General features: G+C 60.5%; 1 protein-coding gene across 1 annotated transcript; it reads left to right on the top strand.

The window, feature by feature from the left end:
• The first annotated feature begins 1,187 nt into the window (after nucleotides 1-1,187).
• Nucleotides 1,188-13,856, top strand: TONSL (tonsoku like, DNA repair protein). The gene is made up of 26 exons (XM_087825562.1): nucleotides 1,188-1,366; nucleotides 1,466-1,561; nucleotides 1,708-1,850; nucleotides 2,387-2,570; nucleotides 3,263-3,392; nucleotides 3,602-3,773; nucleotides 3,855-3,969; nucleotides 4,474-4,619; nucleotides 4,705-4,857; nucleotides 5,002-5,127; nucleotides 5,235-5,427; nucleotides 6,342-6,424; nucleotides 6,515-6,604; nucleotides 6,989-7,061; nucleotides 7,146-7,309; nucleotides 7,394-7,517; nucleotides 7,651-8,378; nucleotides 8,485-8,561; nucleotides 8,922-9,075; nucleotides 9,163-9,241; nucleotides 9,656-9,957; nucleotides 10,119-10,290; nucleotides 11,022-11,197; nucleotides 11,671-11,744; nucleotides 12,082-12,215; nucleotides 13,321-13,856. Exons 1-26 carry the CDS (start codon nucleotides 1,231-1,233, stop codon nucleotides 13,512-13,514), a joined length of 4,218 nt encoding a protein of 1,405 aa, XP_087681688.1. The 5' UTR covers nucleotides 1,188-1,230; the 3' UTR covers nucleotides 13,515-13,856.
• The last annotated feature ends 15 nt before the right edge of the window (nucleotides 13,857-13,871 follow it).

Genomic DNA, 13,871 nt, shown 5'->3' with positions numbered 1-13,871 from the left:
GAAACTGAGGCATAGAGCAGTTGGCTCCTCTCTGAAGGGAAATCAGGCACCCAGGACCTACTCTGCCCTGATACTGCCAGTGTTGCAGGGGGAGCCCACTCATTGTCTTTCCAGCAGCTCTGGGGAGCTGCCCTCTGCCTGTTGAGTTGAGCCAGTCTGCTTCCTGGCCTTGCTCCTCCAAACCCAGGCCCACCCAGGATCCCAACAGAGCATTGCACTCTTCAGAAGAGGAAGATCACCAGGTCTAACTTCCCACCTCCTGCAGCTCCTCAGGCTTGGCCTTGCCCCTGCCCCTATGGCCTGGGCACTGGCCCTGGGCAGCCTTTCTTGGACACAAGGACCCATCTGCCCTCCACATCACTCCATCCTTAACAGACCTTGTTGTCCCTCCACTGGCCAAGGCCTTTACCCCATTGGGTGTCTTTTGATCTCCATAGAAAATAAACACATCCACTGAAGCCAGTGTGGCTCAGTTGGCTGAGCATCATCTTGTGCACCAGGAGGTTGCTGGTTTGATTCCTGGTCAAGGGCACATGCCTGGGTTGCCCACTTGATCTCCGAGCAGGAAGCAGCTGAATGATGTTCTCTCTCACATCAATGTTTCTCTCCCTCTTCTCTCAAAATCGATAAAACTATTCTTTTTAAAAAATAAACATGTCCGTCTCCCACTCCTTCCTTCCAGGCTACTCTGGGGCCTTTGGGATGCCCCGTGGCAGTGCCGGGTGCTCGCAGCGTGGGGCCAGCGCGCGGGTCCGGCTGCAGACGGGCGCGGACCTCGAGGGCAGCTGGGTCGGGTCCCCGCGCTCAGAACAGGGCGCCGCGGGCACAGCGGCCGCCGCTCCGACGGAGAAACAGCTCCCTCGCTCGGCAGCGCTGGGTCTGAGTCTCCAAAAGGGAAGCACCGGGGCCGCATTCGGGGCTCGTCTGACCCCGTGCACGCGCACGAGTTCGCAGCCAGTGTGGTCACGGATCAACTACGTGAGGGCAGTTCGCTCCTCAGGAAAGTCGCGCCCACGGGTAGGTTCGGCGTGGTGGGGGCTGCGGGCGGGAGGGGCGGGGAGGGGCGGTACGGGGCGGGAGTTGCTGCGGGGCGCGGCGGGCGGAGGCGCTCAGCTTCCGCGCGACCCGAGAAGCCCGGTCGGCCGCCGCTCCCGCGCCGCCCTCCCCGCTCGGCGCCAGCCGGACTACAGCTCCCAGGAAGCTTCGGGCGGCTGGACTACACTTCCCGGGATGCTCCGCGACGCGCGGGGTGAGTTGGCCCTGCGCGGGGGGCGGGGCCGCGGGAGCGCGGGAAGTCCAGATCCCAGCCCGGCAGCCCGATCCCTGCGCCGTGCCCTGAGTATGAGCCTGGACCGCGAACTTCGCCGTGAGTTCCCGGGCCGGGCGCCCGAGCGCGGGGGCCGGGAGCCTGCCTGGCGGCCCGGGCGGAGAGCTTCAGCCTCCCGGCCTCGTTCTCTCTCTGCAGAGCTGAGCAAGGCCAAGGCCAAGGCCCAGAACAGCGGGCAGCTGCGGGAAGAGGCCGCCCTCTGCCACCAGCTGGGGGAGCTCCTGGCCAGCCATGGTTAGTGCCTCTCGCGGGGCCCCGGGTGGGGTCCGCGGCTGGGGCCTGGGGAGCCCGGGGAACCGGGGCGGGGCGGGGCGCCTTGCCGAGCGCGGCCCCCGGCCGACCGCCCGGCCCGGCTGAAGCCTGCCCGCCTGCCCGCCCAGGCCGCTACTCAGAGGCCCTGCAGGAGCATCAGCAGGAGCTGCGGCTCCTGGAGAGTGCCGACGACGCCCTGGGCTGCGCCGTGGCCCACCGAAAGATCGGAGAGCGGCTGGCGGAGATGGAGGACTACTCAGCTGCCCTTCAGGTGGGCGTGCCAGACCCATGCTTGCCAGACCCATCCCTCCTGGACCTGCCTTTCTTGTTCCTCTTTTCTGACAGTCTTTACTGTCCCAGCCTCTGGCTATAGGCTGATATACTGTGTGCGACTGGGCCTCACCTTCAGAGAGCCCAGTGCCAGGGGATGGTCGCCTAGTCCTTGGGTGCTTGCACCACAGCCTCTCCTGGGAGCTCGGCCACAGAAACAACCATTGAGCTGCCTTGTGAGAGGGGGAGGGGTCAGGAACCACTGTTCACACAGAGCCTGCCCTGGCCCTTGATGCTGGGGCTGCAGAAACCCAACTAACTTTCACTCATTGTCCTTTCTCAATCCTGACATTTGCTTATTGGGCTGTGGATCCAGTGTCCCCAGAGGCAGCCCTTGACATAGAGGAGATGCTGGGGAGGGGGCGTGTTCCAGGGAGCAGGGGGCTCTCCTGTGTAAGGATAGGGACCCCTTGGAGTTAGGTGACATGTGGGGTTTGCCTGAGGCAGGGGTTGGCTCACTATTCCTCTGCGCCCCAGCACCAGCACCACTATCTGGAGCTGGCCCATTCCCTGTCCAACCACATTGAGCTGCAAAGGGCCTGGGCCACCATTGGCCGAACCCACCTGGACATCTATGACCACTGCCAGTCACAGGATGCCTTGCTGCAAGCACGGGCTGCCTTTGAGAAGAGCTTGGCTATTGTGGATGAGAAGCTGCAAAGTGAGTGCCCTGGGGTCTGGCCCCACCCACCCTTTGCCTCCAGAACTATAGGCACCCCTGGCCAGTGTGGTTCGGTGGTTTGGTGGTTAGGGCGTTGGCCTTCGAATCAAAGGGTTGAGGATTTGAATCCATCAAGAGTATGTGACTCAGTTGCTTCCCTCCTCCAGTTGGGCAGCTTGTGGGAGAGAGATGTGTCTCTCTTGCATCAATGTTTCTCTCTATATCCCCCCTAGTCTCTCTCCCTTCCACTCTCTCTGAAAAGCAATGGAGAAACTGTCCTCCTGTGAGGATTAACAAAAAAAAGAACTAGGCAGAGGAAAGTGCAGCCCCACAACTAGTTGATGTGTCTCTCACATCAATGTTTCCCTCCCTCTCCCTCTCTCTCTCCCTCTCTCTCCCTGCCTCCCTCCTTCTCTCCCTTCTACTCTCTCTGAAAAGCAATGGAAAAAACATCCTCAGGTGAGGAGTAACCAAAAAAAAAAAAGCCCACTCGTGAGGGGATGCACAGCCCATGCTCCTGGCAGCCTCAAGTCAGGAAATCAGTTGTTGCTCTTTGTCCCTCCACATTCTGTCTCCAGCATGACCCCTGGAATCTCCCATGAGAGGCAGGAGGAAAGGTGGGGTACAGGGCCCAAAGCTGGAAACCCCAGTTGGGGTCAAGGCTCTGAGTGTCTAGAGGAGTTCTCTTCCAGGGACATTGCCCAAGAGAGAGCTGAGTGAGATGAGGGCCCGACTCTACCTCAACCTCGGCCTCATCTTCGAGAGTCTGCAGCAGACAGCCCTGTGCAATGACTACTTCAAGAAGAGCATCTTTCTTGCTGAGTAAGCCTGCCTCACTCAGCCCAGGAGGGAGCTGGGTCCTCCGTGTTGGAGGAAGCAGCTGTGGGGCAGGCAGCCTGGCATGTCTGTGCCACATGGTGGGGGAGGAGCAGATGGGCTGCTGGGTCAAGTGGCATCAACAGCTGCACGTCAGCGCTTCAGGTGCCCACTGTGGTGCCTTGAGCACTCTGAGCGCTTGTCACCGCCTGCAGGCAGAACCACCTGTATGAGGACCTGTTCCGTGCCCGCTACAACCTGGGCGCCATCCACTGGCGCCAAGGGCAGCACTCCCAGGCCATGCGCTGCCTCGAGGGGGCCCGGGAGTGTGCGCACACCATGAAGAAGGGGTTCATGGAGAGCGAGTGCTGCTTCCTCATCTCACAGGTGCCCTCTCAGTAGTGAGGGCTCAGCTGTGGGCTGGCTGGGTCCCTGGGGACTGCAAGCCTCACCTCCCTCATCCCCCAGGTTCTCCAAGACCTGGGCGATTTTCTGGCTGCCAAAAGAGCATTGAAGAAGGCTTACAGGCTGGGTTCCCAGAAGCCTTTGCAGAAGGCAGCTGTGTGCCAGACCCTCAAGTATGGTGAGCCTGGAAGGGGACCCTGGGAGCTAAGGGCTCCTCTCCCTTGGCAGAGGGGGCCAGGCATGTGTCCTTGAGGAAGTGGCAGCCCCCACTTCTTGTTGGAAGGAGAGCCCTACTTTTTTCTGAGTACAGCACAGTGTGTTGGAGAAGCCCTGAGGGTGGTCAGGCGACGGGCATTTCCACACAAACCAGCATCTTTGGCAAACTGGAGACTTAAGTTGTCCCCTCTTAGAGTGGACAGGGTACTGATGGGTGGCATCAGCAGCAGCCGACAGTGGTCTACCTTTACTGCGAGCCATCACTGCTCTGAGTTTTCATCTATTAGTTCTTCTAATCCTTGCAACAACCCCATGAGGCTGATTGTCCAACTACCCCCTCCTACCACCGGGCGAGTGGAGGCTGGGCAGGGTGGGTGGCCCATTTGAGAGCACATGGCTAACCGGTGGCAGAGCTGGGCTGGACCCTGTGTTGTGCCATCCCCTTGCACAAAGCTCTTCCCAGCAGTGCTGGCAGTGATCCGGCTACAGCAGCAGCTGGAAGAATCTGAGAGCAGTGACCCTCAGGGTGCCCTGGGCATCTGTGAGCAGCTGGGGGATCTGTTCTCCAAGGCAGGCGACTTCCCCAAGGCGGCTAAGGCCTACCAGAAGCAGGTGCACACCCGGCTGGATGGGAGGGAAGGGACCAAAATGCTCTGGGTCGAAAAGATGTGCAGCAGCCTCACTGTCGCTTCCCCAGCTGGATTTTGCAGAGCTGCTGAGTAGGCCAGGGCCTGAGCTGGCCGTCATCCATGTGTCCCTGGCCACCACCTTGGGAGACATGAAGGACCACCAAGGGGCTGTGCGCCACTATGAGGAGGAGCTGAGGCTGCGTGAGGGTAACGCCCTGGAGGTGAGCAGTGACACCACACATGGGGTCCCTGAATTTGTCCCTATGGCTCTGCCTCAGGACTGCCACTCTGGTGGTGGGTGCAGATGGGCATTTCTTTGCGGAGGACAGCCATCATGGAGCTCATTTATCTTTCTCTTGCTACAGGAGGCCAAGACCTGGCTGAACATTGCATTGTCCCGTGAGGAGGCTGGTGACACCTATGAGGAGCTGGCACTGTGCTTTCAGAAAGCTCTCAGCTATGCCCAGCAAGCTCAACGGCCACATCTGCAGGTGTGGCCCCACCCACCCAGCTGGTCCCTTTGTCCTGTGCCCTGTGTCTCCCCACCTGTGGTGGCTGGTGTCCTCATGGCCCTGACTTGGCATCCCTTGCTCCTCAGAGGCAGGTCCTGCAGCACCTCCACACTGTGCAGCTCAGGCTGCAGCCCCAGGAGGCTCCTGGCACTAAAGCCAGATTACAGGAGCTAAGTGTGGATCGGGAAGGCGAGGAGGAGGAGGAGGAGGAGGAGGACCTGCAAGGCGATGAGGACAGCAGCACCCTGGAGGCCAGCGAGCTGGAGCTCTCAGACAGCGGTGAGGCCCAAATGTTGCCAGTGGCCCTGGTGTTTTCTTCCCTGCTTGAGCTGGACCCTGGGCTGCGGCTGGTGAGGGTAGGGCCCTTGTGGTACCTGCTCACAGGCTTGTGACAGGAAACAGCTCCATGCAAGGAGGGTGACCAGTGCCAGTGAGGTGGACAGAGGAGGGGCACTTACAGGGAACCTGGGGCAGCTTTGGAACTTTCCTGGAGGGGCTGATAGGAACTGTTGGGCATCCACAGGGGAGGCAGTGCAGGGTCAGAACTGTGGAAAGGGCACTCCAATGCATGGTCAGCCTTGTGGCAGGTGGACATGAGGGACAGTCTAAGGTGGGCATGAACCTCACGGTCTCAGGGCAGTGGCGGTCAGGGAGGGAGGGCTGGGGCCAGGAGGAACAGGTTCAGTTTTGAACTTGAGGGGCCTCCAGAACCTCTCAGCGTGTGTCCAGGGAACTGTGGGAGGCTTTGGCAGTGCCTAAGGGGTCTGGCTAGATGTCTCTGGGGTGGAGGTGCAGGGAGCCACAGGCAGGGTATGGCGAGAGAACCAGAGACAACTTTAGGCAGTGCTGTTCCACAGACAGTCACAGTGATAAAAGGCTCTAGAATCTACAAGGAACCAAAGGCACAGGAGGGGCAAAGGCAGGAGCAGAGGTGGAGTGGGGTAGTTCAAGGAGCTGGGGTGGAGGCCATAGTGCACAGGTAGAGGGAGCCTGGCTCAGGGACAGGCTGTTCGTAATGGGGTGTGACTTGTTCCAACAAGGATACTTCTCAGGAGAGTGAGGACACTAACCAGAGAGTGGAATCTGGGTGCTGGGCAAGAGGTCAGTGCACAATGGGCAGGGATCAGGTAGGCAAAGGGGCTGGGTGGGGGTGGGCGTGGCTCACCCATGGTGCCGGCTCTGCTCTGCTGCAGAGGGTGAGGCTGACAGCCAGCCCCAGGACCTGGAGGAGGACGAGGAGCTTCAGGGCTGCCTGAGCCGGCGGCAGGTGAACAAGGTGAGGACCTTGGGGGTAGGGTATACCCTCTGGGGCTCACCAGCGTGGCCTGGTCCCCTTATGTCTCATCCCCCCACTCTGTGCCCAAAGTGGAACCGGCGCAATGACGTTGGGGAGACCCTGCTGCACCGAGCCTGCATTGAGGGCCAGCTGCACCGCGTCCAGGACCTTGTGAGGCAGGTGGGCCTGCACCCTATCCCTCTAAGGGGTCTGGCTGGATGTCATTGGGGTAGAGGTGCCGGGAGCCACGGGCAGGGTATGGTGAGAGGACCACACCCTGTAGAGCGTAGCAGGACTTTCGGAGGGGGTACATACACTACCTGCCCCAAAGGGATGGGAAGCAGCATCACACTGCTGGCCCTGCACGGTCCCTGTAGGGCCCTGCCCAGCATTCTGCCTCATGGTGGGGGAGCATCCCCCTCACTGGTGGGATCTGGGCCAGGCCTGGCTGTTCCGTGGGACCCATGGGACATGCTCTGGTGTGACCCAGGCCCTGGCCCTTGGGGCTCTAGAGCCAGGCCATGGGGCACTCAGGGTCAGGCTCCTTCCCATCTTTGGTCACAGGGCCACCCCCTGAACCCTCGGGACTACTGTGGTTGGACACCTTTGCACGAAGCCTGTAACTATGGGCATCTGGGTAAGCACGGGCCAGGGATCTGTCATACAATGGAAGGAGTCTGAGAAGGTTCCTGGGAGCTGGCTCATGTCTCCTATCCCACAGACATTGTCCGCTTCCTGCTGGACCACGGGGCCGTTGTGGATGACCCTGGTGGCCAGGGCTGCGAGGGCATCACTCCCCTGCACGATGCTCTCAATTGTGGCCACTTTGAGGTGGCTGAACTGCTCATTGAACGGGGGGCATCGGTCAACCTCCGAACCAGGAAGGTGAGTGGAGACAAGGGCCAGGTGGGCACGGCCATGGTTGGTGGGTCTGTTCCCACCAGCCCTGCTCAGCTGGGTGCAACACAGGGCCACAGCCCGTTGGAGACACTGCAGCAGTGGATGAAGCTGTACTACAGGGACCTGGACAGCGAGACATTAGAGAAGGCTGGCACCATGGAGAGGCTGCTCCAGGCAGCCTCCTCTGGCCAAGGTAAGCTGGGACCTCCTGCCCCTGGGGACATCACTCCCTAGCCTGAGAGTCTCCTGAGCCTCTCACGGACATTTTCACATGGGTGGCAGAGATATGCCTGGCCTGCCCCATGACAGATTTCATCTCCTCACAGCTCCCCACAGCTCCCTGGCTCCCGAGACCCTCCCAAGTGACCATCTGTTTGACCCTGAGACCTCTCCTTCTTCAAGCCCCTGCCCAGGAACCCCAGAGGCCTCTCAGGCCAGTGCCGGGGTTTCAGAGGCACAAACAATGCCAGCTGTGCCCAGGTCTCAGAGGAGGAGGCACAAGCTAGCCAGCAGTAGCAGCTCAGAGGGCAAGGACAGCCCAGGCCTACCTGGGCCAACCCAGAAGAGGCCTCGGCACTCTGCCCCAGTACAGCGAGCCAGGGCCTGCATGCTTGGCCATATCAGCAATAGGGAAGCGGCAGCAGCTGGCCAGGCAGCCATTCGAGGAGTAGGCAGTGCCCAGAGCTGCTGCCCCAGGCCTGGCCCACCTCGGGGCCCAGGTGAAGCTCCCACCCCCCAGGCAGCGCTGATCCCTGAGGAGGAGTGTCTGGCTGGGGCCTGGCTGGAGGATGACTTGCTGCTGACCCATAGACATCAGGGCTGCCATCCGCCCTACCCCCAGAGCAGTGGGTACAGGACCAGGCATAGTGCCTCGGAGTCAAGCAGTGATGAGAGTCCTGTCAGGCCACGGACCCAAGCCAGGCAGAGCCAGCTGCCCCGTCTCAGGAGTTGGAGTGCAGCGGTCAGAGCAGGTGGAGACTGCAGCTTGGCCACAGAGCCCCCACAGAGCCCTGGTGTCCCCAGCACAGACAACCCTATGGTAGGCCATCCCTCGGTGGGTATGCAAGTCTGGAACAGACCCAGCCTCGAGGGGTGGGGGGACAGCAGAGGGCTATTTTTCTTTTCTGGTTCGGTTATCCCTCCCTGCCCCCTTCTTCCAGGGACCGGTCCTGCCCCCGACCATCCAGGTTCGAGTTCGAGTTCAGGATAAACTTTTCCTCATCCCTGTCCCACACAGGTAAGGTGTCTCCTGCCCTTTCCCAGCCCCAGCTCCCTCTATGCCCCTGTGGGCCCTGCCTGGAGGTAGTAGCTGAAAACCCTGGTGTTTGCGTGTCGGGTGGGATGCGTCATCCTTGCTGGCCTGGGGACCTGGTAGCTGGGGTGGGGCATCAGGAAAGGTCAGGGGCACAAGCATAGGCAGGGCGCTGGAGGTGGGCTCGGCTGCAAGGGCCATTTGCATCCTGAGCACATTGCGGGGAGAAGGAGCCAAACTACGGAGCTTTCACCCAAGCATGGATGACAGGACCCTGGGGCATTTCCTCAGCATGTGCAGGGACCTGGCCAGGTCCAGAGCTCAGCATGCCCCCTGTTCCCATAGCAAGGAGGCCCACTCTGTGGCCTGGCTGGCTGAACAGGCCACCCAGCGCTACTACCAGGCCTGTGGGTTGCTGACAAGGCTCACCCTGCGAAAGGAGGGGGCCCTACTGGCCCCACATGATCCCATCCCCGATGTGCTACAGAGCAATGACGAGGTAAGTGGCAGGAGCCAGGGCCCTGAGTGTCAGGGTCATCCCTGGTGCTGAGTGTCCTCAGGGCTGCCTGCCAATGGTGCTTTCCAGGTATTGGCTGAAGTGACCTCGTGGGACCTCCCCCCACTGACTGACCGTTACCGTAGAGCCTGCCAGAGCCTGGAGCAAGGTAAGGGCCCAGGAGGCCCGCACTGGCCTGGGTAGAGGGGGTGGGCATGTGGACTTCACCTGTAACTGCCACTCCCAGGTCTCCAGGTATCCACCACACCTGTCCTCAGGTTTTCCTCCCCGAGTAGTGCCCACATATATGAGCAGTGTGTGGGGTAAGATGGCTCCATGTGAAAGTGGGACCTTGTAGAGACCCCAGAACCTCAAGGCTAGGCCACACCTGTCTGGGTTAGGAAGTTTGGCACCACTGGGAGACTCTAGGCTGAAATGTGGGGAGGGCCTGATGGGGCAGATACAGGTCAGCACTACCCACAGGCTTGGAGTATAGGTGGGTTCAAAAGTGAGGAGGGGGTGTGTAGGTTTCACAGGGCAGACAGGCAGGCTCTGGCCCTGGTGACACCACGTCTCCTTGCAGGGGAGCACCAGCAGGTGCTGCAGGCCATGGAGCGACAGGGGGTGAGCCCCTTGTTCAGCGCCTGCTCCCTGGCCCTGCACCAGGCCCAGCTCACCCCCTTGCTTCGGGCTCTCAAGCTGCACTCAGCGCTCCGGGAGCTGCGTCTGGCAGGGAACCGGTTGGGGGACGGCTGTGCCACTGAGCTGCTGGCTGCCCTGGGCACTATGCCTGGCCTGACCCTCCTCGACCTCTCTTCTAATCACCTGGGCCCTGAAGGCCTGTGCCAGCTTGCCTCAGGCCTCTTGGGACAGGCCACCTTGCAGGTAAAAGCATGGGGAGTAGCAGGCCAGAGACAGGGTGACAACAGACCATTTGCATTTGTCCAGGCACCGGTGGGAAGGTATACCTGGGAGTGCTGGCTAGCACCCGGCTCTGGGACAGCAAGGACACCAGATCCTATGGGGGAGGCATCTGTCTTTCCCAGAATTTGGAGGAGCTGGACTTAAGCATGAACCCCCTCGGGGATGGCTGTTGCCAGGCCCTGGCCTCTGTCCTGTATGCCTGCCCTGCGCTCAGCTCTCTGCACCTCCAGGCCTGTGGCTTTGGCCCCGGTTTCCTCCTGAACCACCAGGCAGCCCTGGGCCGTGCTTTCTTAGGTGAGCTGACCACACATCCACTCCCTGGCCCCAGGGTTCCAATTGCTATCAGAAGGGTGTGTCCCGGGGCTCAGAGAACCTTGAGCAGGAGGGGCCCTGGGGCATCAGCCTGGCTTCTGGACACATGTAGGCAGACAGACATGGGTGCTGGACCTGCCTGGGCTCAGGGGCATCTGGTACTTGCCCAGCCTGGGCCGTATCACAGGGCAGAGTCCCAGCCCCACTGTTCTCACCAGCTCAGTTCTGTGGGCCTGAATCATCCCACTGTAAGCCCAGCAAGGCTGCAGAGAGCCAGGGTCTCAGTACTGAGGCTGGGAACTGGTGGTCCCCCAGAGGGCCTTTCTGCAGTGGTGATGTAGTAGGAACTGAGGCTTGGGGCTGTGAGCAGCAACTGAGCAGGGGTCTGGGGTTAGAGCAGCAGAGGGAGTGTTCCCCGACCCCATTCCACCACATCCTGCCCAGGACCTGCCTATGTCAGGCAACCTGGGTATCCTGTTGTGGGTCAGGGCAGGCAGAGGCCAGAAACAGTAGAGAGAAGCTGAGCTCAGGAGTCTGGCCCACACCCTCCCCAGCCAAGAGACCTGGACAGGAACAGCCTGTTTCCCTGTGCATGAAGTTGTAAGGGTGATAGCCTCCCCAGAGGGCTTGTAAGGGTTCTGAGCCCAGTATTCTGCAGCAGGGCTGGGGTGATGGCTGTGTGGGGCTGATGAAGATTCTGTCCTCTGATTCAGATGCCAAGCACCTGAAGACACTGTCCCTGTCCTACAATGTCCTGGGCATCACTGCCCTGGCCCAGACCCTGCAGAGCTTGCCTGCCCAGACCCTCTTGCACCTGGAGGTCAGCTCCGTGGTGGCCAGCAATTGTGACTCAGGCCTCGTGGAGCCCGTGGTCAGATACCTGACCAAGGTACATGGTTGGGGCCAAACACCAAGCCACAGGAACCCTGGGCCAAAGGTCCCACACCTGAAGCCTGGGGTTGGGGCTGGGAAGAGTTGTAGGTTCTGAAGAACAGCTCTGGGGAAGCTGCCTGCCTCAGGCTGTGAATTCCAGCAGGAAGGGCACTGCTGATCCAGGTGGCCTCCCTTGCTCCCAAGCAGGTTCCAAGGGACATGTCAGGCCTCCCAGTGCTCTCTCCTGGGGGCTCTTCCTGCTAGAGCTGGGTGCTCATGATTCTCACATCACAATATGCCAAGTGTGGCTTACACCTGGAAGGAGGCATTTCCTTCTGATCTGCAAATTGAGGTGGTACCACTACTCTCTGATGCCTCCTTGCTCCCAAGAAAGGGGAAAGGTGTCTGGCTTTCACTGTATGGGACCTCTACTGGGAGGCAGGGAAGGCAAGCACCCACTCACTGAAGCCTTGGGCTTCTCTTTTCTAGAAAGGCTGTGCTCTGGCCCACTTGAACCTGTCTGCAAACCACCTGGGTGACAAGGCAGTAAGAGACCTGAGCAGGTAACACTGCCCTGCCTGTGCCCCCACTTCCTGAGGGGGTCTGATCTCAAGGCCCAGGAGCCTGGGGGTCAGGGGGCACTGGGTCAGGCAGGGAAAGGAGGCAGAGATGGTGCCAGCTCCTCCCTGAGTGTTCCCCAAGCCTGGCCATTGATCTTGGCCCCCTGACAGTGCCCTGACAGCCCTGGAGGAACACCTGTGCCTGTGCCAGGCTGGGGGCAGAACCTACTGGGCCTTGCCTGTGGCTCCCAGAGCTGTGGGTTTGTCTGGGGCAACTTTCCCTAATGATGGGAGTCTCCCTCCCTGGAAACCGACCCCTTCACTTTTTCCCTCATCCCAGATGTCTCCCTCTTTGCCCCTCGCTTGTCTCGCTGGACCTGTCTGCCAACCCCGAGATCAGCTGTGCTGGCCTGGAGGAGGTGCTATCTGCCCTCCAGGAGCGACCCCAAGGCCTGAGCTTCCTGGACCTGTCAGGTGAGCTCTGGGTATGGTGGCCACACCTGCCACACCAGGGCTAGTGACACAGCTTCCTCCACAGGGACCTACCTGAGGCCCAGGTGCCTCCTTTGAAAGGGCAGACACTGCCACCAGCCAGAAGTTAGAGGTGGGCTGGGCCCCCTGAGGCTGACACAGTACAGGACAGGTGTGACTAGAAGGGGGTGTGAGCCAAGCTTCTAAAATGATGGGGCAGGAGGAAAATGGATCTCTGCCTCTCGCCTGTTCAGCCAGCCCCTCAGAGACCATGGGGGGTGGGGGTGCAGGACCCCTTACAAGGAGGCTTCCTAATTCCCATTGTTAAGAGGAGGATGCTCAAGGTAATAGTTGTAAAAGCTGCCACCAAAGGACCTTCCCTATTCTTGGCAGGGGCTGACTGACCCTACCTTCCCAATCTGTAGCTTGTTCTCATTGTGGGCACACCCAGACACAGTACCCTACCAGAGCTGCCTTGAGGATGACCTATGGGAGACCACCCAGCAGCCTGGCACATTCAACTGGAGCCTGGGGCAGGAGAGCCAAGCTTTGCCATCCAGTTTGACAAAGGCTGGGAGTGGGTGTACTCAAGGGGCCCCTGGGGTTCTCCAAAAGCAGGCTGGTGGCAGATTTCACACCTGGCCTCCTGGCATCCACGTCTGCACCAAGGTCCTTGGGGGCCTGAGCCTACTGGGCCTCTAAGGATCAAGCTTAATGTGCCTGAGACTCATTGGCAGCCCTGTTGTGTACACTTTATCAATAGAAAGACCCGGGCATTGTCAGACACTCTCAGATGCACAGATGTGAATGCGGCATTTATTTCAGCCAGCCTCCCTTCTGCCTGACCACTGGCTGTGAAAGTGGCCCAGGCAGCCCCTCTGAGAACACATCCCTTCCTAAGAGTGTTCTCCACCTCTCTCTGGCCTTTGCCGGTGGTCCTCACTTTGGTCCTTGGGTCCTCAAAGGAAGTGTTTCTTCCCCAGGGTACATTGGTTGAAAGGAAAGGACCCAGGCTTGGGAGCACCCTGGGGTTGGGGCTCCTGCTGGGCTGCCTGGCTTTACTGGCTGGAGCAGCTCCCTGAGGCCTGCTCCTGCCTCCCCTCTTCAGGCTGTGCTGTCCAGAGTCCCCTGGGCTCGGCCCTCTGGGATAAGATCACTGCGCGGGTACAGGAGCTACAACTTTGCAGCAGGCGGCTCTCCTCGGAGGACCGGACTGCCCTGTGCCAGGTGCTACGCAGCCAGCCAGGCGCTGGGGCCCGCACACTAGACCGAGGAGCCAAGCTTTTCTTCCGGCGCCTCTGACAGCTGGGGCCTCCCTGCCCCCTCCCCACATCCCTGGGACCCCAATAAAGGACACTGCTGCCACCCTAGTTGGTTTGGCTCACTGGTTAGAGTGTCCACCCGCGGACTGAAGGATCCCCGGTTGGGTTCCAGCCAAGGGCACGTTCCTCGGCTGCAGGCTCAATCCTCGGGTCTGAGCACCCGAGGGAGGCAACAAATCAACATGTTTCTCACGTCGATGTTTCTCTCTCTCCTCCTCCCTCCCACTCTGAAAAGCAATGGGAAAAAGAACGCTGCTGCCTTCTCACCCTTGCTGCTCCTGCAAGGTGCGCGGGAGACTGTCGGCTCCGCGGCAGGCAAACGGCCGCGCGGGCCGGG

This window comes from Miniopterus natalensis, chromosome 16 (genome assembly GCF_054644295.1).
Source record: "Miniopterus natalensis isolate mMinNat1 chromosome 16, mMinNat1.hap1, whole genome shotgun sequence".
Lineage (NCBI taxonomy): Eukaryota > Metazoa > Chordata > Mammalia > Chiroptera > Miniopteridae > Miniopterus > Miniopterus natalensis.
The sequence above is the reverse complement of the archived record's forward strand: the minus strand, read 5'-3'. Positions and strand labels throughout refer to the sequence as shown.

Excerpts from the sequence above, each read along its gene's own strand:
- TONSL (XM_087825562.1), top strand. The coding sequence starts at position 1,231 with ATGCTCCGCGACGCGCGGGGTGAGTTGGCCCTGCGCGGGGGGCGGGGC. Across the intron at positions 5,428-6,341 it reads GCTGGAGCTCTCAGACAGCG|AGGGTGAGGCTGACAGCCAG; the intron begins GTGAGGCCCAAA and ends GCTCTGCTGCAG. Across the intron at positions 8,379-8,484 it reads CTATGGTAGGCCATCCCTCG|GGACCGGTCCTGCCCCCGAC; the intron begins GTGGGTATGCAA and ends CCCTTCTTCCAG.